We start from the raw sequence: 23,824 nt of genomic DNA, 5'->3' as shown, positions 1-23,824 counted from the left end.
TTATTTTTAAGAGGATGAGTTCGAACTTATAACCTTTTTCCATCTCTGAAACTAGAGATATGCCAATTTAAATGTTGTTTGAATGGAGAGAATAAAGTGGATATATGAAATAAAAGAAATGCCCAAACTTACATACATATGTAATGCAAAATAATAATAACGGAGTTCATTATTCATATTTAAACGTTTTCATCCTAATGTGAAACCTAAGACTTTTTACTATATATTAGTAATAATACATCCGACCAATTAAAAACGAATCTATACCACTGCACTACATGTATATGATTGCTTTACTATTCAAAATTATATATAAAAATGACTTCATTTAATAGAATTTATAAAATATCTCATAAAACTTGGATATAGATTGGGAAAGAATCTCTCGTGTATTTCCAATCATCAATCATTTAATTAACGCCATTTACATGAAAATCATATTGTTGTTATAAAATTACAATTACATCATATATATATATATCATCAAAAATAATTTTCAATATATTATTATTTTTTATTTATATTCTTTATATAACACAATTAAAATATTCTTTATATCCTAATTTATTTAAAAAATTTAGACCCCAATTCATAAATCTTAAACTTTAAAAACTATATCCTACACTTCTAATTTATAAACCGTAATCTTTAAAATATATTCAAAATAATAATTTATTTAGTTTGATATAATTTAAAATGTTACTTTAACGCAATTATAAATAAGTTTTTAAAAATTTCCATATAAATTAATTTCCCTTTAATTAAGTTAATGTTCATTTATCAATTTTAGTGGAACATTAATGTATGCAATAATATTAAATTGCAAGGCCATTACCGTTTTGAGAAGCTAAGAGCAGCTATAGTGCAACCAATTTGGTTGCTACTTTACCATGGAGATTGTTACCAAATTTGATGTGTTATCAAGTTTGGTTACAAACTTTCTCTGACATTAATTGAACAAATAAAGCAGAAAGGGGCTAGAAAGCGAGTCAAGAAGGCACCAGGTGCAACACGCGCCAGATGAGGCACATCAGGCGCCTCATTATTTTGCTTCCGGAAAGTAAGTTTTTATTGGCTAATTTCATGTCAAGTCCATCTTGTTTATTTTTCTTTTTTTTACCCTTAAAATTTGTGAAGTAACAAATACTCTAATAGATTGTAACTTTTGGATGTAATTTATCCTAGGTAACACCCTCAAGTTGTTATCTCCCATTAAAGATGCTCTAAGGACTCAATTGCTAATTAGTAATAACATCACATGTAAGTGGAATAAAGATAACAAAATTATAATGTAATTATAGTTAAAAGATAAAAATGATCTAACTTATAAACATTAGATTTATAATTGCGCCATTTATGACGTTGGGGCAAAAAAATTCTCTTGGATATTTTTGCATTTTCTTTTTACCACCATGTATCTCAATTCATTATAGAAATGGATTAAGTTCAAATTTGCCCCTAATGTTTTTGAAATTGCATATATACCCCTGACGTAGAAAAATAATAAAATTTCATCATCAGCAATTTCACCCTGAAACAATTTGACCAGATAACGGAGCACATAACCAGGATCGTTACCTGGACCAAAATCGATATAGGTTGCAAACATTGAGTACAATTTTTGTTCATCTCTTACGTTAAGGATATAATTTAGACTCGGGGCAACAAATATTAACCTTATCCCAACAAACTAACACTATTTTCTTGTCTATAAAGCAAAGCATCACAAATTATCCATCAAACTAACATTATTTCTTGCCCATAAAACAAAGCATCAAAAGTTAATTACAACAAGCTCCATTTGTATCAATCAACAAGGAAGTTTTTTCAGACAACTAGTAAACCTTACTGAACAAAAACAAAAGATGAAAGAATATATGTATAAAAAAAAAAATTATGGTTTGACCGAATTACGAAGATAGGTTTGTGATTAAAAAGTTTGCGAACTCAGGTATCTAATTTGTATCATTTGCAAATTCAGACATTCCATAAGAGAACTGCTAATGTAATTATTTATCCCAAAAGGGAGCAACTTGGAGCAAGAATGTTTTTGTCTTAAAAAAACATATTATAGGCCTAATTTTGCACGTTGATTCACAGCTCCTTTAACTACTAAAGACACAAATCACATATTTGAGTTTGAAAACTTTTAAAATCGCAGACCTGATTTCGCAAATCAGCCAAACCACAAGTAAGATTTTTATACTTTCCCCAAAACACAATGCTTCCTTCAAGATGTAAGCTGAAATATCTTTAAGGTTTCAGGCTAATACTGAAAAGCCATAGTCATACTTACCCCACCAGTATTCTACCGATTCATAGTATATGTAGTTATATAAAAAAAACTCATAATCAGGATCACAATCAGAATCAGATAGAACCTTAAGATCCTTCTTCAAATACAAGGAAATGGCTCTAGCTTCGCCCTTTAATTTCAACCCGGCACACCTGTAGGTAAAATACTTCAATGAGTATGAAAAAGCTAAATCAAAAATAATTAACTTATATACAGAAACAATTTGGTTAATAAGTACCTTGAATAGACATTAACTACCTCCACTTCACATCCTGCAAGAACATCCTTGAGTGAAATTAAGCTTGGAGTATGAGCAAGTATCTCAAATTTTGATTTGATGGGACGAAACCCGAAAAGCTTCAATCCATGATTTCTTGGGTCATAATAAATTAGAATACTCCTAGGATAATTGAACATCAGAAGTGCTCCATTATTCATGTATTTTATGGGTTGATATAATCCATAAAGCATTCTATCACAACAACTCACGTCGATTTCGAAAACTTTTGTCCAAGATGTTTCGACACCATAATCCTTCATCACCCAAACACAAGTCAATGATGGATCAGAAGAGTCACATATGCAAAGACATCCTCCTAGTACTCCCATACCCACATTGTCCCTTGACCCCTCCCTTAATGGAGGTGATGAAAGTTGGAGGAAACATTCTTTTTCACAATCAAATGAAAGAATGAGAATTAATTTCTTAACAAGAAGACAAATCCAATGAACTGCACCATTCAGATAAGTAGGAAATAAGAACGTATACCCCGAATAGGGAGCAAATTCGATATTTTTCCATGATCTTGTACCAAGAATGTGTACTTGAACCAAGTTACCATATTTCTTTTCCATAGGTGAATATTGCTTCAAAATTTTTACCACTTTGTATTGATTGGTCTTTGGGCTAAAACCAAAACCACAATCAAAATGATCATGAGAAGAACCATCAACATTTTCACCCTTAATCACTTGTGGAAGATTAATAAACTCTCCTGTAACTGGATTGCACACAACGGCAGGCTTATTATAAATTGGTTCAGATAGGCAAAGAAATCCGTTACACGAATTGACTATCTTATACCTGTAATCCATTGGATTCAATGCGACCGCTTCATTGCTATCGATAGGGAAGTTGCGGACTGGAATCTTTAACTTGGAACCCGTTTTCATACAAACCTGGCGAATCCGTTCAGAATAGTCATGGGATTGCTGACACAAAAACATGTCCATAGACCTTTCATCTTGTTCTAGCTCAAGAGGATAAAGTGTTCTTGACACGTGTGTAGAATTCACAGTTCGAGCAATTGGAAGGACCTCAGACTGAGCATAGTGCATCTTAGTAAATTCAGGATTCGAAATCATAGCATACCAAGATTTGCATATGCATTTGCAAACAACTATCTTTTTAATCGGCAGTCTAAAAAGAATAGTTGCAAGAATGTGGCTAGGTAAATTCACAATTGAACAACCTGAATGTTGGATCTCTACTTGGCCAGCCTCAGCTTCTTCATTTCTGTTCATCGGGCCACAAGCTTTTGAAATGTTTTTCCTTTTCATCACACTACTCTGTCAAAAAAAATTAACAATAAATAGCGGACAATGATAAAATAGAGTACTAAAATGCTTTGATATCAAGGTTGTAAATTGGTTATGAGAAAACAATCCTTCTATAAGATTCAATTTTCTGCGTCACACAAAGAATTAGGACTTTCAAATTTCTGATTTGACAACACGATTTACAAACACAACCCACTTGACAGGATTATAATTTTTTATGCATTTGTAGCATTATATAACCATGTTTAACATATAGATAACATAACATGATTATGACACGACAACCATATGGAACAAACAGTAAAAGGAATTGCCACACCATAAATTTGGATGTTATTACAAGGAGATTGTTCAAAATCTTTTGCCAAATACAGGACAGTGAACTGAATAAAGCTCATGTCCATTCTCCATTTTATGAATATAACCGTATTTGTTATTAGAAAATGCTGAAAATCTTAATCTATCTCTGAAACTATTATGTTAAGAACTTTCTAACTTACATGGCATCAAATACTTTTCCATGCCATGCCACTGCTTATTACTCTCCTTGTGCCTCTCTATGTAAGTTGCATAAAGTATTTTAGTATAATCAGCCACTTGGGAAAGAGGAATCTATATATAACACCCCAACCAGTTATGACCAAAACTTAGTCCCTTTTTAAGCTATATATACAGCACAACTAATTTCATTGGCAGAATCAATTTGTAATGAGTAATGTTGACTGCATTTCTTTTCATAACTTGGTTTGCTACGAAGTCAATTTCGCGAAAGAATGCCATAGATGAGGACACTTGATTGAATATGTGAATTAGAAAAAAAAAGAAAGTAGAATGAGTTGGTTCAGATACACTTGTCTTGAGTGAAATAGCAAAGCAAAGCATTCGAGGGATGGGACATCTACTGCTTTATTTTATAGCTGTGACTGAATGGAAAATTTATAATTGATATTGAAACTATTTTATACGGCTTGAAGGATGGCTTGTGCTTCGGCTCAATACTTTGCTCAAATTGAAATCCCTTAATTACACAAGCGGTTTTGAAATCACAGCAGTATATAATATCACTCGTTTTACAGCAGCATAAATCTCTAAAGATTAACAGAAGCTGTTCATAAATAATAAATCACAACAGAAACTATTCAAGGTTGTCAAATTACAAGTGGTGATATACAACTGTCATTTTTTATTATGCAGTATAGCAAAATAATGATTATGAGCATATAATCAGCCATTTGGAGAATAGGGATCGATATATCACACCCTAACCAGTTAAGATTAAGGCTCCATGATCTCTAATTATGCTTTTCTCAGATTAAATGCACCGTTGGTTACTGAACTTACATTGTTGTCCCAAAATGGTCACTCAACTTCAATTTGTCTCAATAAAATCACTCAACTTTGAATTTTATCGCAATTAGATCACTTCGGCAATTTCAGTGGTTAAAAGGCAGCAGAAGGATGTCATGGCTGACATGTCAACATAAATCAACTCACATTTATGACCGAAAGGACACGGAACAGCCACATCCGTTATTTTTATGAAAAAAAAAATTAAGTTTTGTTTTTTCTTCGTAAAATTAACTGAGACGTGATTGCCCGGTGGCACATATGTGGATGTCGTTTCAGTCAGATATCTAGCTGATACGTCGTGCACATTCTTATTCCCTTTCTATCACCGGAGTTGCAGAAGTGACCTAATTGAGACATAGGTGATTTTATTGAGACAAATTAAAGTTGAGCGACAATTTTGAGACAACCTCAGTGACCAATGATGCATTTAACTCTGCTTTTCTCACTAGCCAAGCTTCAAACAAATCAGAATTACAGTTCTTCAACCAACTAGAAACCCTAACTCAATCACAAGCACAAGTTCAAAAATTAGGAATTGTCTGATATATAAATTGAGTAAGCAATTGCTCCTCAATAAAAATTAATTGAGTCAATATTGATTCAATCGTCATCACTCTCCCAATTGAATATTGAAACTCGACGATTAAAGCGTTTGGTTTAAATCCATAGGGGAATTCAAACAAAAGAAGTGGACGCAAATCGAAAACTCCCACAGTTACGCAAGCCCAAACAAATTTCAACTTGCAGTTGAAAAGAAATAAAATCGAACAAAAGAGTAACTTAAGAAATGACGGGAAAAAAAGTACCTGGTGGTGCTCATTGTGATCGGTGGTGGCAGAGCAGCAAATGACTTCAGTGAACTTCGGAGCTCCGATGGACAATGGCGAAAGGGTTGATGTCTACCAGCCGCAGATCGTGGGCGCCTAAGATGATAGCGGAGCGACCGAGATGAAATGGAAGAAAGCAAGCTAATCTATACTATATATATATATATATATATATATATATATATATATAATTACGTAGTAAAAAATCAGATTAAAAATATTTAATTAATTAAAAATAATAAATTTATATTTATAATATATTAAATAATTACTAGTCTATTAATTAAAATAATAAAAGAAAGCAAGAGTTACGGGAAGATGAAAAAACACAAAGCAAAAGAAATCCAAAAGTCACAAATAAACTTATATATAAAGCATGATAGATAGTATTCCACCATTATATTCATTGGTCACGATATATAGTATTATATTTCTGAAGGTAAATATTCGACTTTTTTCATATGTTGTAGTTATTTTGTTCTCAATTATATTGTTGTTTTATTTTTATTAAACAATAATTGTTATAGTTTCATCTTTCAGATTCATTTCTGTTGTTACCAAAGTTCTATACTTCTCGCTATCATATCCATGTTTTATTTTTTTATTTGTTTTTTTTTTCCAAACTGGTAGCATCAATTGAAGAAATCCGACAGAAATAGAAGATGCATGAACAACTAAAATCGGAAAACACAAAAGTGTCAAAAATTATAAGAAATTCTTATCTTTCTAAGGTAATTATTCGATTTTTTTTCATATGTTGTAGTTATTTTTGTTCTCAATTGTGTTGTTGTTTTCTTTTTATTAAACAATAGTTGTTATAGTTTCATTTTTCAAAGATGAAATTTCATTTCCGTCGTTACCCAGGTTCCATACCTCTCGCTACCGTATCCATGTTTTCTTTTTTATTTGCCTTTTTTTTTTCAAAATGACTAAAATAAAGATTTTGTAAATTTGTATTCTTTTTTAGTATATGTTGCTAGGTGTTATCGTTTCGATTGCTAACTCTTAACTAAAATTTAGATTTTCGGCTTTATATGAACTCAATTTTTGGTTTTCTCAATTGTGCTGTTGTTTTATTTTTATTAAACAATTGTTGTTATAGTTTCATCTTTCAGAGATGAAATTCCATTTCTGTCGTTATCCAGATTCCATACATCTTACTACCTTATCCATGTTTTCTTTTTTATTTATTTATTTTTCAAAATGACTAAAATAAAGATTTTGTATATTTGCATTCTTTTTTAGTATATGTTCCTAGGTGTTATCGTTTTGATTGTTAACTCTAACTAAAATTTAGATTTTCGGCTTTTTATGAACTCAATTTTTAGTTTTAATTGAAGTTAGATTAATTTTTCTAATTCAGAACATGTTGAAATCTACTCATTTTTTTAGTTTGAGTTTAGCTAATTGATATGGATTGTATTTTTTATTTTTATGCATTTTGGTACAAATAGATATAAAATTTCACACGATAGTTGTTCATTGAAGTTTGAGACATATTAAATAAAAGGGTAATTAATTTATTAGTCCATATATTTTGATAAAACATACTGTTTAGTCCCTGTATTTTCAAAAACACATGGTAAGGTCCCTAACTTTTTTCTCAGTGAACTGTTTAGTCCTTCCGTCTGTTTGTTAGATTTTTTTACTGTTTATGACTTCAGAAATGACGAAATTACCCTTTACTATTTACCTTCAAACTTCAGAAGAGGAAATCCAATTTAGAAGAAGAAGCTATTTGTATGGAGAATAAGAAAAAGAACCGATACAATGCTTACGAATTTGAACGATTAAGAAGAAAATCAAGAAAAAGAACATTCAAAATTGATTTCAGATGCATTAGAGTTTAAAGGAAAGGAAAATAAAGGAAAAGAAGAACGCAAATCCAAATTGACTAACAGAATCTTCACGAGAGTCTAACGGCAGGGACTAAACAGTTCACTGAGAAAAACGTTAGGGACTAAACAGTTCACTGAGAAAAACGTTAGGGACTTTACCATGTATTTTTGAAAATATAGGGACTAAACAGTGTGTTTTATCAAAATATAGGGACTAATAAACTAATTACCCTAAATAAAATATTAAAGAGATTTTGGAATATTATACTTACAATGAAGTTTATTTCAATATAAATTATGTTATATTATTATTATTATTATCAAGAAGTTATTTTTTTCCCAATTTTCTAGATAAGGAGATTGTAAGCGTCTAATACGCTTGAGAAGATGTTTATTCTTGAAGAATGTGGATTATGCTAGATACGAATTCAAAATCAAGGTAAATAAAAATAAATTTTGATGCTCAAAATCCTAAAAATGTACATTAATTATAGATATTGAGATAATTGCTTTTACAACATTGACTTATATAATTTTTAACTATTATATTATGGTTCATACAAAATTGTTAGTATTTCAAGAGTTTTTAACAGATAAAAATGAAATATGATCATAGGACAAATTATTGAAAAATATTAATTAAGAAAATATTATTATTTGAATATCTTCAAATTCACAAATGTTGAGTATAATGATTCTAATTAATATAATTAATTTCACATATTAATTATAAAACGTTGTTTTTTGTACTGAGTGGTTACAATTGCGATTTAATTCTATTTAACTAAAATTAATTTATCGACTTAATACTTCATTAAGAAAAAATAAAATATTTAATTAATGGACAAAAAATATTTTCACTCTCCTCTTTATAAGCTTATGTCTCGACATTCTCTCTTATTTTTTAAAAACAAACCCTGAGAGGAAGATGGTTCTCTCCTAATTATCTTTTTCGTCCCTTCATTTTTTTTTCAATTCTTTTGTTTGTTTTTATTACTTACAAAATTCAAGAATATATAATTATTAGAAAATATTAATGAATCAAATAAGTGATATCTGCGAGTCTGGTTGATATTCTATATAGTGAAAGAATGAAGAACAAATTGATCGAATGTGTCACACCCGACCCTAAAGGACCTCAATCAGCATCGGGCGTGAAATGGAAAGATAATAATCAATACTTAGGAGTCTCCAATTTATCGACAGAATGTCTTGATGAGATATTACGAGATGAAAATAAGAGAAATCATCATCGTAAAACTGATTCAATTAGATATATTGGGTTATTGTAGCAGAATGAATAATTGAATTCGAATACTTGGTGATCATGAAATTCTATCAACCAAAATAATTATCATCAAGATGAATTTGTGACTAATTTTTACGAATTTTATTTTTTTATATGTAACATATTGAATTGATAAAGTTTCTTCATATGCAACATTAGAAAAGTATTGATTGTAATAGTTTATAGAATAATATATTGATGTTACTTCCATTTTAACATAGATTGTAATTCTTTTGTATCGTAGATATAATATTTAATTTTAATTGTAGTTTAATTCAATTTTTGTTTAACCTATATTGTAATTCTTTTGTATCGTAAATATAATATTTAACTTTAATTATAGTTAATTCAATTTTTGGTTTTTTATTATATTCTAATATATTTCTTAATTAATCTACTATTTTATTATTATTATTTCACAAAATATTTGGAATATGAAAATGTATTAAAATTCCTAAAAAGTACAAATCATTGAATTTTGTAAAAATAAATAAATCATTCATCTTTAGTTAAAATTATATAAAAAAGTAGTCAATTATTTTTAAAATTAATTTAATTTGAATTATCATTAAAAAATATATATTAATTTCAAATATACATAATATAAATTTTTTTCATAGCATGATATAAAATTATTTAAAAATAAATATGTCAATTTATTTATTTATCTAAATTATATAAAAGTTTCATACCCTGTGCATCGCACGGGTTTTCGACTAGTGTTTGTAAATAAAAAAAAAATCACTTAACAGCATTTATTTATTTTAGGTCCGTAAAATAATTCTAATTTTTTAATTACTTAACCATTAAGATAAATTAAAAATTATTTATTTTAGTAAGTTAAAATATTTAATTTAAAATTTAAAATTAATTATTATTTGGTATTTTTTTATATTGAGCAAATCCGATACGATCTAGAAAAGAAAGATATCGTTTGATACGTAAATGAAAAAGATATTTAATAGCATTTAATTTTTTAGATTATATAATGATTATAAAATTTTAATTACTTAGCTATTAAGTAAAATTAAACTTATTTATTTTAATATTTAATTTAAACTTTTAAATTAATTATTATTTAGTATTTTTATATTAAGCAAATCTGGTACGATCTTTATTTAGTATTTTTATATTAAGTAAATCTGGTACGATCTGAAAAAGAAAGGTATCGTTTGATAACTAAATAAAAAAATACATAACAACATTTAATTTTTCAGATTATATAGTAATCATAAATTTTTAATAACTTAACCATTAAATAAAATAAAAATTATTTATTTTAATAAATTAAAATATTTAATTAAAATTTTAAATTAATTATTATTTAATATTTTTATATTGAGCAAATACAACATCACCGGAAAAGAAAGGTATTATTTTATAAATAAAAAAACAGGCGATAATTGTCTATCTGACAATAAAACCAACTCTTCGCATTTTTTTCTATTTCATAAAAGAGTTGATCTAACTCAGGTGGAGCACTTTCCGCCTCCGACATAGTTGACGAAATGCTATCTGCACTACTCACTTAACAAGCATTTAATTTTTTAGTTTATATAATAATTACAATTTTTTAATTACTTAGCCATTAAGTAAAATAAAATTTATTTATTTTAATAAATTAAAATATTTAATTTAAAATTTTATTATTTATTATTTTTATATTGAGTGTTTATTTTTGTATATTTAATATCACGTGAATCTAAATTTACCATGTCGTACTTACGAAGTCCTACATTAAGGAAAGAGAACATGTGGAGTCACCATACTGAACCTGCTCAATATGACCCATCTTAAGGTCTTGACTCAGGACCTCTCTAAAGACCTCGTCAAGGATCCAGCCGTTACAGTAATTACATCTGATCCCGTAAATCATGGACCTAGTGGGCTCGAAGGATATTGGTCTCCAATATAAAGGCATACATTCACATATCGACAAGTGACACGTAACACGTCCCACTCCTAAACTTATAACAGTTTTCTACAGCTCGATCATAATATAAATAGAGTAAGACACTGCACAAGGTACACTATACTTCATTCATTAAGCTTGTGGTGAGCATGGAGCAAACATAGCAATGACTCACTTAACCAGTTCCATTTGACTTCCCTCCTCCAACTCACTTCATACATCTGGAGTTTAGAGAGCGGCGGAAGAAGCACGCCAGCTTCAAGTCGACAATGGCCTAGCTTTAAAAAGATGGAGGGTGATGAAACCTTAGAGCTACAATAATAAAGGCTCTTAGGTGCAATCTCTAGACGATTGGTATAAAATTTTGGATTTGTCCATGACATTGTCAACGTAATACGACAATAACATGTCATCGAAATGGCAAAAGTCAAAGAGAAGTTAGAGATAGAAGAAGAAACGAGTAAATTACAACAATCATACCTAAACTATACCCCATTTCACACTTTGGTACCTGAATTACATTTTGTCACAAAAATATACTTCAAATAAGGGTGACCTGGTATTTTAGTGCGTTTTTCCGGTTTATGTCCAGTCGACGACTGTTTGACCATTTCTAATAAAAAAAGTGGGATCCTCCTAATACCCAAAAGTTAAAAATACCTAAATACCCTTAATTATTTTCCTAAATTACACAAAAGTTAAAAAATACCTAAATATCAAAAATATATATCTCTCTCTCTCTCCCTCTTTTGTTTCTCTCTCTTCTGGTTCTTCTTCTCCCTCTTACGCAAAACCAGATGCGCCACCATCCCCATGTGCTACCCATTCACCGTCGACGATGGCTACGGTGGTGCTCTATAATTCCGATTTCACCTCATCTGTATCCTTCGTCCTCAAATTCACACCGACTTCCCTGCAAAACCTGTTCTGTCCGGCGAACTCGAGTCATAGTAACCAAGCGCCTCATTCAGAGAAATTTCATTGAAAAGAGATAAAAAAAAAGTCAAGATCTTCGACCTAAATATTATCCATCTCTCTTCCATTATCACCATTATTTGAATTTTTAGCTCCAAAGGTTTCAACCTTCAAGAAATGGTGGATCTAAGGGTCATCCATAAAAGGAGAAGTAAGAAACTAGAGGTTTGAAATTGAGTTTAACGCCTTCAAATTTTTCGTGGAGATTAAGTTTAAAGCCTTCAATATTTTTCCTCGAGATTGAGTTTAAAGCCTTCAATTTTTTTCAAAAGTTTAAAATTAATTATTATTTAGTATTTTTATATTGAGCAAATCCGACACGATCTAGAAAAGAAAGGTATCATTTGATACCTAAATAAAAAAGATATTTAATAGCATTTAATTTTTTAGATTATATAATAATTATAAAATTTTAATTACTTAGCTATTAAGTAAAATTAAACTTATTTATTTTAATATTTAATTTAAACTTTTAAATTAATTATTATTTAGTATTTTTATATTAAGCAAATCTGGTACGATCTTTATTTAGTATTTTTATATTAAGCAAATCTGGTACGATCTGGAAAAGAAAGGTATCGTTTGATAACTAAATAAAAAAATACATAACAACATTTAATTTTTCAGATTATATAATAATTATAAATTTTTAATAACTTAACCATTAAGTAAAATTAAAATTATTTATTTTAATAAATTAAAATATTCAATTAAAATTTTAATTTAATTATTATTTAATATTTTTATATTGAGCAAATACAACATCACCGGAAAAAGAAAGGTATTATTTGATAAAAAAAAATAAGCGATAATTATCTATTTAACAATAAAACCAACTCTTCGCATTTTTTTCTATTTCATAAAAGAGTTGATCTAACTCAGGTGGAGCATTTTCCGCCTCCGACATAGTTGATGAAATGCTATCTGCACTACTCACTTAACAAGCATTTAATTTTTTAGATTATATAATAATTACAATTTTTTAATTACTTAGCCATTAAGTAAAATAAAATTTATTTATTTTAATAAATTAAAATATTTAATTTAAAATTTTATTATTTATTATTTTTATATTGAGTGTTTATTTTTGTATATTTAATATCACGTGAATCTAAACTTACCATGTCGTACTTACGAAGTCCTACATCACCAAGGAAAGAGAGCATGTGGAGTCACCACACTGAACCTGCTCAATATGACCCATCTTAAGGTCTTGACTCGGGACCTCTCTAAAGACCCCGTCAAGGATCCAGCCGTTACAGTAATTACATCTGATCCCGTAAATCATGGACCTAGTGGGCTCGAAGGATATTAGTCTCCAATATAAAGGCATACACTCACCTATCGACAAGTGACACGTAACACGTCCCACTCCTAAACTTATAACAGTTTTCTACAGCTCGATCATAATATAAATAGAGTAAGACACTGCACAAGGTACACTATACTTCATTCATTAAGCTTGTGGTGAGCATGGAGCAAACATAGCAATGACTCACTTAAACAGTTCCATTTGACTTCCCTCCTCCAACTCACTTCGTACATCTGGAGTTTAGAGAGCGGCGGAAGAAGCATGCCAGCTTCAAGTCGATAATGGCCTAGCTTTAAAAAGATGGAGGGTGGTGAAACCTTAGAGCCACAATAATAAAGTGATGCGGACATCCTAATTGGGATCGCGGATCACACACACTCTGGCGGATCCTCAGACATCGGACCCACGGAGGTTGTACCAAGGAGGGCGGATCCCCAGGACATACGAGCGGGGCGGATCTAAGAGTACACAAGGAGGCGTATCAACATCTACCCTGGGCGGATCTCGGTTTACTTCCTCCCGAAGTAATTCACCAACAACCCTGACAATCCGTACCTGTACCATTGTACTGATTGTCGGGGCGCATCACCTATTTTACCCTTTTCGGATAGCCTTGTTGAAACCCTAGCAAGGGGTAATCCTTGTCTTTATTATCATTAGGAGGATGTATTTAAACCCTCATTTTTGTAAGGATGAACTAACTTTTAATCAATCAAAATCATTCTCTTTGAGAACTTAAGGTTTATACCTTATTATTGGGATTCACTCCTTCTAGTTTAGCTAGAGAAGAAACTCTTTGTTGGTTTACGATTAAAACCTCCATTTATCGCTTTCAATCTGTATCAGTTGGTATCAAAGCCGATCGTTTCCTGACCCGAAACTTCTTTTGGCAATGGTTCAACCCCGACAACCGCAAGACTCCATGTAAACCAGTGACCGGAGATATGAGGAGCTGAGGGAGCACCTCACGGAGCAGATCCGAGCCAGCCATGAGCGGTAGAAACAAACCGACCAACGGTTCCTGGAGCTAGCCACCTCCCTAGAAAACTTCAAACTGGAGGTTCTGGCTCTAATCCGACCAACCGCGGGAGGCTCAACCCAGAGAAAGGAAGGAGTCCCTGAACCGCAGCTTCCACAAATGGGTCCTAAGGATCCTGAGGTAAGAAGACCCAACTATGTCTTTGTGCATAATGCGGATAGTGATAATGATGACTTTGAGGGTATTGGGGATGATAATACTGTTAGAACTATGAGGGATGTTAGGCCTGTTGACAACAGACGTGTGGATGTTGCTAGGGTATACCCAGGTCTAGGAAACTTTGATAGAGATGATGCCTTTAAGCTAAAAATAGACTTACCATCTTTTGGAGGCGAACTGGATATAGAGGGATTCTTAGACTGGTTATCGGAAGTGGAACGTTTCTTTGAGTATGCTGGGATTCCTGATGAGAGGAAAGTGAGGCTGGTGGCGTATCGCCTGAAGGGTGGCGCATCAGTTTGGTGGGATCAGATGAGGGGGCAGAGATCCGATAAGATCTTGGCTACGGATGAAGGCGATGTTGAGGGAGCGGTTCCTACCGCCGGATTATGAACAATATATTTACAGCTCCTACAGGGGATGCTCTCAAGGGACCCGAAGTGTCCATGAGTATACCTCCGAGTTCTTGAGGCTTTCGGCAAGGGCCAACTTGTCTGAAACTGAGAGCCAAAAGACCTCTAGGTATCTAGAAGGGTTGAGATACAACATCCAGGATCGTATTGGCACACAGATGGTGGTTCGGGTACAAGATGCCAGGAATCTAGCCCTCAAGGCTGAGTCTCAACTAACCGGGAGATCCAGGAGATCCGCCACTACTGAGTATACGCCTGGAGGAAGAGATAACGTGAAGTCTTATGACAAAGGCAAGCAGGTGGCGAGTGCCAGTGGGGCCAAGATCAACAGTGTGGGAAGGGGATCTGTCGGAGATACTAGGCCATACAAGGAAGCACCTATACCACCTAAGAGCAACAATCCGTATGCGAGGCCAGCACCTTTTAAATGTTTTCGGTGCAATGAGCCAGGCCATAGATCCAACGAATGTCCTAGGAGGAAGAGCGCCAACATGGTGGAAAGGTATGAAGATGACTATGACGAAGGGGATGAAGTATTTTGTGAACCCTTGGGAGAAGATGATGATGAGGCGGATGAAGAGAGATACGCCATTCATGTGGTACGGCGTTTGTTAGTCTCCAGCCGGATAGAGGGAGATCAGAGGCACCGACTATTCAGGACCCGCTGTCTCGTGAGAGGTGGGCGATGCAATATGATAATAGATAGTGGGAGCCAAGAGAACATTGTGAGCAGCAGCGCCGTTCATAAATTTGGGTTGTTGGCGGAGGCGCATCCCGACCCCTATAGGGTGGGATGGATAAAAAACGTGGGTGAACTTAGGGTGACCTAGAGATGCAGGGTACCTATTGCGATTGGTGATTACAGTAATGAAGTCTGTTGTGATGTGGTCAATATGGATGCCTGCCACCAATTGTTGGGCCGACCCTGGCAGTTTGATAATGATGCCACCCACACAGGAAGAGAGAACACTTACAGATTTGTGAAGAATGGGATGAAGTTCGTACTTAAGCCAATGATAAGAGAGCCAAAGGCCGACGAGAAGTCTACCTTGGTAGTCTGTCCTACACACAAATCATTTGTCAGCGAATGTGAAGAGAGCCAGATGGCGTATGTGGTAATGGTTAAGGCGAATCACGAATCCGCCAAAAGGGGCGAAAGGGAGATGCCAACTGAGGTGACTCGCCTACTTGGCGAATATCAAGATCTGTTCCTTGAGGAATTGCCAAGTGGGTTACCACCTTTGAGGGACATCCAACATCATATCGATCTTGTGCCCGGGGCTAGCTTGCCAAGCCTTCCCCACTATCGAATGAGTCCAAAGGAAAATGACATCATGAGGCAGAAGGTGGAAGAGCTCATTGAGATGGGATACGTTAGAGAAAGTATGAGTCCATGCGCCGTCCCAGCCCTACTTACGCCCAAGAAGGATGGATCTTGGCGGATGTGTGTGGATAGCAGGGCCATTAACAAGATCACTATCAAGTATAAGTTCCCTATTCCAAGACTGGATGATATGCTAGACCAACTTGGCGGATCCCGAGTTTTCTCCAAGATTGATCTCAGGAGTGGTTATCATCAGATACGAATTCGATCTGGGGATGAATGGAAGACGGCTTTCAAGACCAGAGATGGATTGTATGAGTGGTTAGTAATGCCATTCGGGATGACTAACGCCCCCAGTACATTTATGAGGCTGATGAATCAGGTGCTTCGCCCGGTGATTGGAAAATTTGTAGTTGTGTATTTTGATGATATCCTGATTCATAGCGAGACCTTGGTGGAACATGTGGAGCATTTACAGATAGTGTTTGACCTGTTAAGGAAACACCAGTTATACGCCAACACTAAGAAGTGTGACTTCGTCATGGAGAGCCTGGTTTTCCTTGGGTTCGTGATTAGTGGCGATGGGGTCCAAGTTGATGGAGAGAAGGTAAGAGCCATCCGAGAATGGCCTACTCTGAGGAATGTGGGGGACATCAGGAGTTTTCATGGGCTAGCAACCTTTTATCGGTGATTATTAAAAACTTCAGTTCTATAGTCGCCCCGTTGACGGAATGTTTGAAGAAGGGAAAGGGGTTTGAGTGGGCGGATGCCCAAGAGAAGAGCTTCGCCCTGATCAAGGAAAAGCTGAGTACAACGCCAGTGCTGGCGTACCCCAATTTTGATAAACTGTTCGAAGTTGAGTGTGATGCCAGTGGAGTTGGGATTGGTGGAGTCTTGATGCAAGAAAAGAGGCCCATTGCATATTTCAGTGAGAAGCTCTGTGAGGCACGGCAAAAGTGGGCCACGTATGATCAAGAGTTTTATGTTGTAGTAAGGGCGTTGAAAGTGTGGGAACATTACTTGGTGGGGAAAGAATTCATCCTCTACACTGACCACCAAGCTCTCACGTACCTGGGAAGTCAGAAGCAACTTCGAAGCCCATGCATGCCCAGTGGTCCGCCTTCATAGATAAGTTCCCCTATAAGCTTATCCATAAGGCTGGAAAACAGAACAAGGTGGCGGACGCCTTGAGTCGAAGGGTGTCACTAATAAAAATAGTCAACCTGGAGACCGATTGTTTTGAACACATCAGAGGAGAATACTTGGCGGATCCTGACTTTGGCAGTATCTGGGAGAAGTTTCAACACCAGCATGGGGATGGGGCGTATCATCTGATGGATGAGTATCTCATGAGGGGCAACCAACTTTGCTTACCCTGCACTTCCATCCGCGAAAAGGTTGTTCGTGATCTACATGGCGGATCCCTTGGAGGGCATTTTGGGCGAGACAAGACATTTGAAGCAGTGAGTTCTCGTTATTTCTGGCCTAAGATGAGAAGAGATGTTGCCTATTTAGTAGAACGATGCTATATTTGCCAGACCGCCAAGGGACACACTACAAATGCTGGCTTGCAACTACCTTTGCCTGTGCCAGAGACCATATGGGAGGATCTGTCCATGGACTTTGTCCTAGGGTTGCCCAGAACTCAGAGAGGCATGGATTCCATCTTTGTTGTGGTTGATCGATTTTCAAAGATGGCTCACTTCATACCTTGTCGTAAAACTAATGATGCCTCAGCAACTGCTAAGCTATTCTTCAGAGAGATTGTTAGGCTACATGGCGTACCTAAGAGCATTGTTTCGGATCATGATACGAAGTTCCTCAGTCACTTCTGGCGAACTTTGTGGGCTCTGTTTGATACATCTCTGAAGTTTAGTACCACCGCCCACCCTCAAACAGACGGACAGACCGAGGTGGTCAATAGAACTTTGGGAAACTTACTGCGCAACAAATGTAAGGATAAGCCCAGGATGTGGGATGTGGTTTTAGCCCAAGCTGAGTTCGCCTACAACGGCTCTGTACATTCGGGAACCGGGAGATCCCCATTTGAGGTAGTATACACCAAGACCCCAAATCACATCCTTGATATAGCCCATCTTCCTAAAGGAAACGTGACTGCCAACCAGCTGGCCAAGGATTATGTACAGATGCACCAAGAGGTGAGAGAGACTCTTGAGGAGAGAAATCAGAAATTAAAGGCTAAGGCGGATGAGCACCGTAGGGACCTACAGTTTGAAGTTGGGGATGAAGTTATGGTATATTTGGGCAAAGAGAGACTCGCTAACGCCACAAGCAGCAAGCTTCGGCCTAGGAAATACGGGCCATATAAGGTCACCAAGAAGATCAACGCCAATGCCTATCATATAGCATTGCCGAATTGGCTTGGTAAAATCTCACCAGCGTTCAACATCCGTGACCTTAGCCCGTGGAAGTCGGATGGCCCTTTGGAGTTCAACACAGACAAATCAGTGCCGAATTCTTTTAAAGAAGGAGAGAATGATGCGGACATCCTAACTGGGATCGCGGATCACACACACTTTGGCGGATCCTCAGACATCGGACCCATGGAGGTTGTACCAAGGAGGGCGGATCCCCAGGACATACGAGCGGGGCGGATCTAAGAGTACACAAGGAGGCGTATCAACATCTACCCTGGGCGGATCTCAGTTTACTTCCTCCCGAAGTAATTCACCAACAACCCTGACAATCCGTACCTGTACCATTGTACTGATTGTCGGGGCGCATCACCTATTTTACCCTTTTCGGATAGCCTTGTTGAAACCCTAGCAAGGGGTAATCCTTGTCTTTATTATCATTAGGAGGATGTATTTAAACCCTCATATTTGTAAGGATGAACTAACTTTTAATCAATCAAAATCATTCTCTTTGAGAACTTAAGGTTTATACCTTATTATTGGGATTCACTCCTTCTAGTTTAGCTAGAGAAGAAACTCTTTGTTGGTTTACGATTAAAACCTCCATTTATCGCTTTCAATCTGTATCATAAAGGCTCTTAGGTGCAATCTCTAGACGATTGGTATAAAATTTTGGATTTGTCAATGACCTTGTCAACGTAATACGACAATAACATGCCATTGAAATGGCAAAAGTCAAAGAGAAGTTGGAGATAGCAGAAGAAACGAGTAAATTACAACAATCGTACCTAAACTATACCTCATTTCACACTTTGGTACCTGAATTACATTTTGTCACAAAAATATACTCCAAATAAGGGTGACTTGGTATTTTAGTGCGTTTTTCCGGTTTATGTCTAGTCAATGACTGTTTGACCATTTCTAATAAAAAAAAGTGGGATCCGCCTAATACCCAAAAGTTAAAAATACCTAAATACCCTTAATTATTTTCTTAAATTACACAAAAGTTAAAAAATACCTAAATATCAAAAATATCTTTCTCTCTCTCCCTCTTTTGTTTCTCTCTCTTCTGGTTCTTCTTCTCCCTCTTACGCAAAACCAGATGCGCCACCATCCCCATGTGCTACCCATTCACCGTCGACGATGGCTACGGTGGTGCTCTATAATTCCGATTTCACCTCATCTGTATCCTTCGTCCTCAAATTCACATCGACTTCCCTGCAAAACCTGCTCCGTCCGGCGAACTCGAGTCATAGTAACCAAGCGCCTCATTCAGAGAAATTTCAGTGAAAAGAGATCAAAGAGTCAAGATCTTCAGCCTAAATATTATCCATCTCTCTTCCATTCTCACCATTATTTAAATTTTTAGCTCCAAAGGTTTCAACCTTCAAGAAATGGTGGATCTAAGGGTCATCCATAAAAGGAGAAGTAAGAAACTAGAGGTTTGAAATTGAGTTTAACGCCTTCAAATTTTTCATGGAGATTAAGTTTAAAGCCTTCAATATTTTTCCTGGAGTTTCCTCTCAAGAACTTGGGCGAAGGGTGACGTCAAGAACCTGGGCATGTTCCTGTTGAGCGATTGAACATTTTATTTATTTATTTTTCTTCTAATCCCCAGCTTATTGTTAAAATGAGTGACCCTTTATTAAATAAAGTTCTGATAACAACCCAAATTATTCTAGAATGAGGAATAAATGGAAAATTAATAGAAATAATGGCAAACCATTACTCCTTATAAAAGTGAGATTTATGCATGATTAATGTGGAATTAATGATAATTAATGCAGGGGTGAATATACAAATAATGAAGAAAAAAGAAGGAGTCTCTAGCATTATGCCATGTCGCGTGGACCATGACGAGACACGCCATAGCAAGATACGCCCCATGACAGCGAGTAATGGAGACGCGCTTTAGTTCTCAAGGAGAGCATACATACGCCTTGACGGTTCTAAGAATACCAAAAGACACACTTATAACCATCAATGGAAGGAAATAAATACAATTAAATGGCAATTAATAGCCATTGATAAAGAGATCAATATCCGCCAGGTGAACATGAAGAAGTTTCTTGAGACGGATCCATCCAGGGGTTTCTAAACCGTTATCAAGGAGAAACATCTGACATTGATGATACTAACAACTACATTAATACTGAAACCATCGAGTATAACTAAAGTAACATCAAAACCCACATTCAAGGACAATAAAGGGGACTAATGCGATTGTTACAGAATTGCATATAAATACCCCAACTTCGTGGGATCAAATGGACACAAACATTATTCTAACCCTACTTTGTGACCACTGATTATTCTCTTAAGAATATTACTGACTTTGGCATCGGAGTGTCCCCGGCCAATCCCAACGACGCCTCACAGAGAAGTGCTCCGATCAAGGATTTTTTCACAAGTTATCAAGTTCTAATCTTTGAATTAATTGTTTTGACAAAATGGAATATGAGACAATAATGGAAATGGAAATGAAAAGTTAGGAATATGAGTTAGGGATGAAAAAAAGGGGTAAAATTGTGTTTATAATAGATATGGGTTCCACATTTAAACTAAAGACTTGGTCAAATGATGCCACATCATCATTTTTAATAGTTAACCCAATGTAACAGGTCATACATATTATATTGTCTAGTCATCCGAAGTTCGGGTATATTTTTATGACAAAATGCAATTCAGGTACCAAAGTGTGAAATGAGGTATAGTTCAGGTACGATTGGTGTAATTTACTCCAGAAGAAACCATCAGATAGATGAACAAATATGAGAATACAGCCTGCTCTACCAAACACCACACTATGAAGCTGCAGCCATCATCGAGACGGATCGCCAATAACCTGACTAAGAGGATGACCCTCCCAAGAAAGGGCAAAGATTCCGAGGCTAACTTTGATGCGATCCAGAAAGAACATGATAGGCTCAAGAGCAACCTGACATAACAGAGATATAAATACCTTTATGTTCACTAAACCCATGTCGAGAGCGTTCACATATCTAATGCTGAAAGAGTACAAAGGGACAGGGGACCATGCTACTCACATAAAGAATTTCAAATGTGTTATGGATACTACCATATCAACGAATGTTATAATGTACCATCTTTTCCCCACTACGTTAAAGGATGTTGCCTCTGTTGGAGTATGTCCTAGTCTCGAGACGTTATATTTGACGAAACTATTAACGGTAAGGCAATAATATGTTAAGTTAGCTTAGGCCCTGTTCTTTTTTACTTAAATTCAGCATAAGTAAGTTCAGTTCAGTTCAGCAACATCCAGTTCAGTTCAGTTCAATTAAGTTAAGTTAATTTCAGTAATTATGATTATTTATGATAATTATAATTATTTATATATAATTTATAATTAATATTATATATATACAATTCATCATTATTTATTATAATTATAACTATTTATATATAATTTATTATAATTTATAATTTAGTATTATTTATATTCATCATTATTTGTTATAATTATAATTATTTATATATAATTTATTATAATATATATATAATTTATAATTTAGTATTATTTATGTATAAATTCATTATTATTTATTATAATTATAATTACTAGTATATAATTTAAAATTTATTATATATATATAATATAATTTTTATTATATTTTTTTATATATAATATATCATTTATCATTATATATATAATTTATCATTATTGATTTTAATTATAATTATTTATATATAAAATATATCATTATATATATAATTTATTATAATTATAATTATTTTGTGCAATTCAATTAATTTCAGTTCAGTTTAGTTCAGTAGCATTTAGTTCAATTTAGTTCATTCAGTTAATTTAATTTAATTTAATTTCAGTCAAAAAGAAACAAGATCTTACTAATGCAAAGTGATTAACAGAGTATCCATGATTAATGATCTGCTCACTTTTAACAGGTTGATGATCTGGTTAAATGAAATCGCGAGGCAACAAGATACTAATATGAATAGAATAGCATGGAACAAAATAGTTATTCCATAAGAATAGAATATAATATAAAGGAATCAAATAGAGATTCCTTAATATCTATTCTTATGTTTGGTTGATGGAATGTGTTGTAGCTCAAATGACAATATTACCCTCAAGTGTAATTTCTTATTTATTTTAAAAAATTAATTATTACCATCAAATATTCAAATATTTAATATATATTAAAAGAAAAAAAAACGCAAACGTAAAAATACAAAAAAAACAATACAAATACGAAAAATGCAAAAATTGAAAAAACATGAAAACATGAAATGTGAATTTTAACTAGGGTAATTAATTTATTAGTCCCTATATTTTGATAAAACACACTGTTTAGTCCATGTATTTTCAAAAATACACGGTAAAGTCCCTAATGTTTTTCTCGGTGAACTGTTTAGTCCATGCCGTTAGACTCTCATGAAGATTCTGTTAGTCAATTTGGATTTGCGTTCTTCTTTTCCTTTATTTTCCTTTCATTTAAACTCTAATGCATCTGAAATCAACTTTGAGTGTTTTTGTTCTTGATTTTCTTCTTAATCGTTCAAATTTGTAAGTATTTAGTGTGTTCTTTTTCTTGTTCTCCATACAAATACCTTCTTCTTCTAAATTGGATTTCCTCTTGTGAAGTTTGAAGGTAAATAGTAAAGGGTAATTTAGTCATTTCCGAAGTAATAAACGGTAAAAAATCTAACAAACAGACGGAATGACTAAACAGTTCACCGAGAAAAAGGTTAGAGACCTTACCATGTGTTTTTGAAAATACAGGGACTAAACAGTGAGTTTTGTCAAAATATAGGGACTAATAAATTAGTTACCCTTTTAACTATTACCATCAACCTTTCATGTTTTTCAATTGTTTTGCATTTTTACCGTTTTTCAATTTTTTTTTTGCATTTTTACTATTTTCACGTTTTTTCCATTTTTCACCTTTTTATTGTTTTTGCATTTTTATCATTTTTCACGTTTTTCTCATGTTTTTTTTCCTTTTTTTTATTTTTTGCGTTTTTCACATTTTTTTTTCCGTTTTTTGCATTTTTTACCTTTTTCACGTGAAATGTGAAACAAATGATCAATATATATGAGGGTGCTTTCTATGGTTACTTTGTTTTTTACAAAGTACCATTACTTGGTGTGTTTTCACCATTGGATGATGGAGTAT

At 33.9% G+C, this 23,824-nt stretch overlaps 1 protein-coding gene across 2 annotated transcripts; it reads right to left on the bottom strand.

Moving 5' to 3' along the window:
* Window positions 1-1,737: 1,737 nt before the first annotated feature.
* LOC136226891 (F-box protein At3g07870-like) lies at window positions 1,738-6,164 on the bottom strand. Of its 2 annotated transcripts, none has more exons than XM_066015566.1 (3): window positions 6,013-6,164; window positions 2,535-3,860; window positions 1,738-2,448 (listed from the first exon to the last, which is right to left on the bottom strand). In XM_066015566.1, exons 1-3 carry the CDS (start codon window positions 6,024-6,026, stop codon window positions 2,262-2,264), a joined length of 1,527 nt encoding a protein of 508 aa, XP_065871638.1. In that variant the 5' UTR covers window positions 6,027-6,164; the 3' UTR covers window positions 1,738-2,261. The 2 variants fall into 2 exon arrangements, with proteins under 2 accessions (XP_065871638.1, XP_065871639.1); XM_066015567.1 differs by having other exon boundaries at window positions 2,535-3,865; window positions 6,013-6,158.
* Between the last annotated feature and the right edge of the window lie 17,660 nt (window positions 6,165-23,824).

Source organism: Euphorbia lathyris, chromosome 4, assembly GCF_963576675.1.
Source record: "Euphorbia lathyris chromosome 4, ddEupLath1.1, whole genome shotgun sequence".
Lineage (NCBI taxonomy): Eukaryota > Viridiplantae > Streptophyta > Magnoliopsida > Malpighiales > Euphorbiaceae > Euphorbia > Euphorbia lathyris.
The sequence above is the reverse complement of the archived record's forward strand: the minus strand, read 5'-3'. Positions and strand labels throughout refer to the sequence as shown.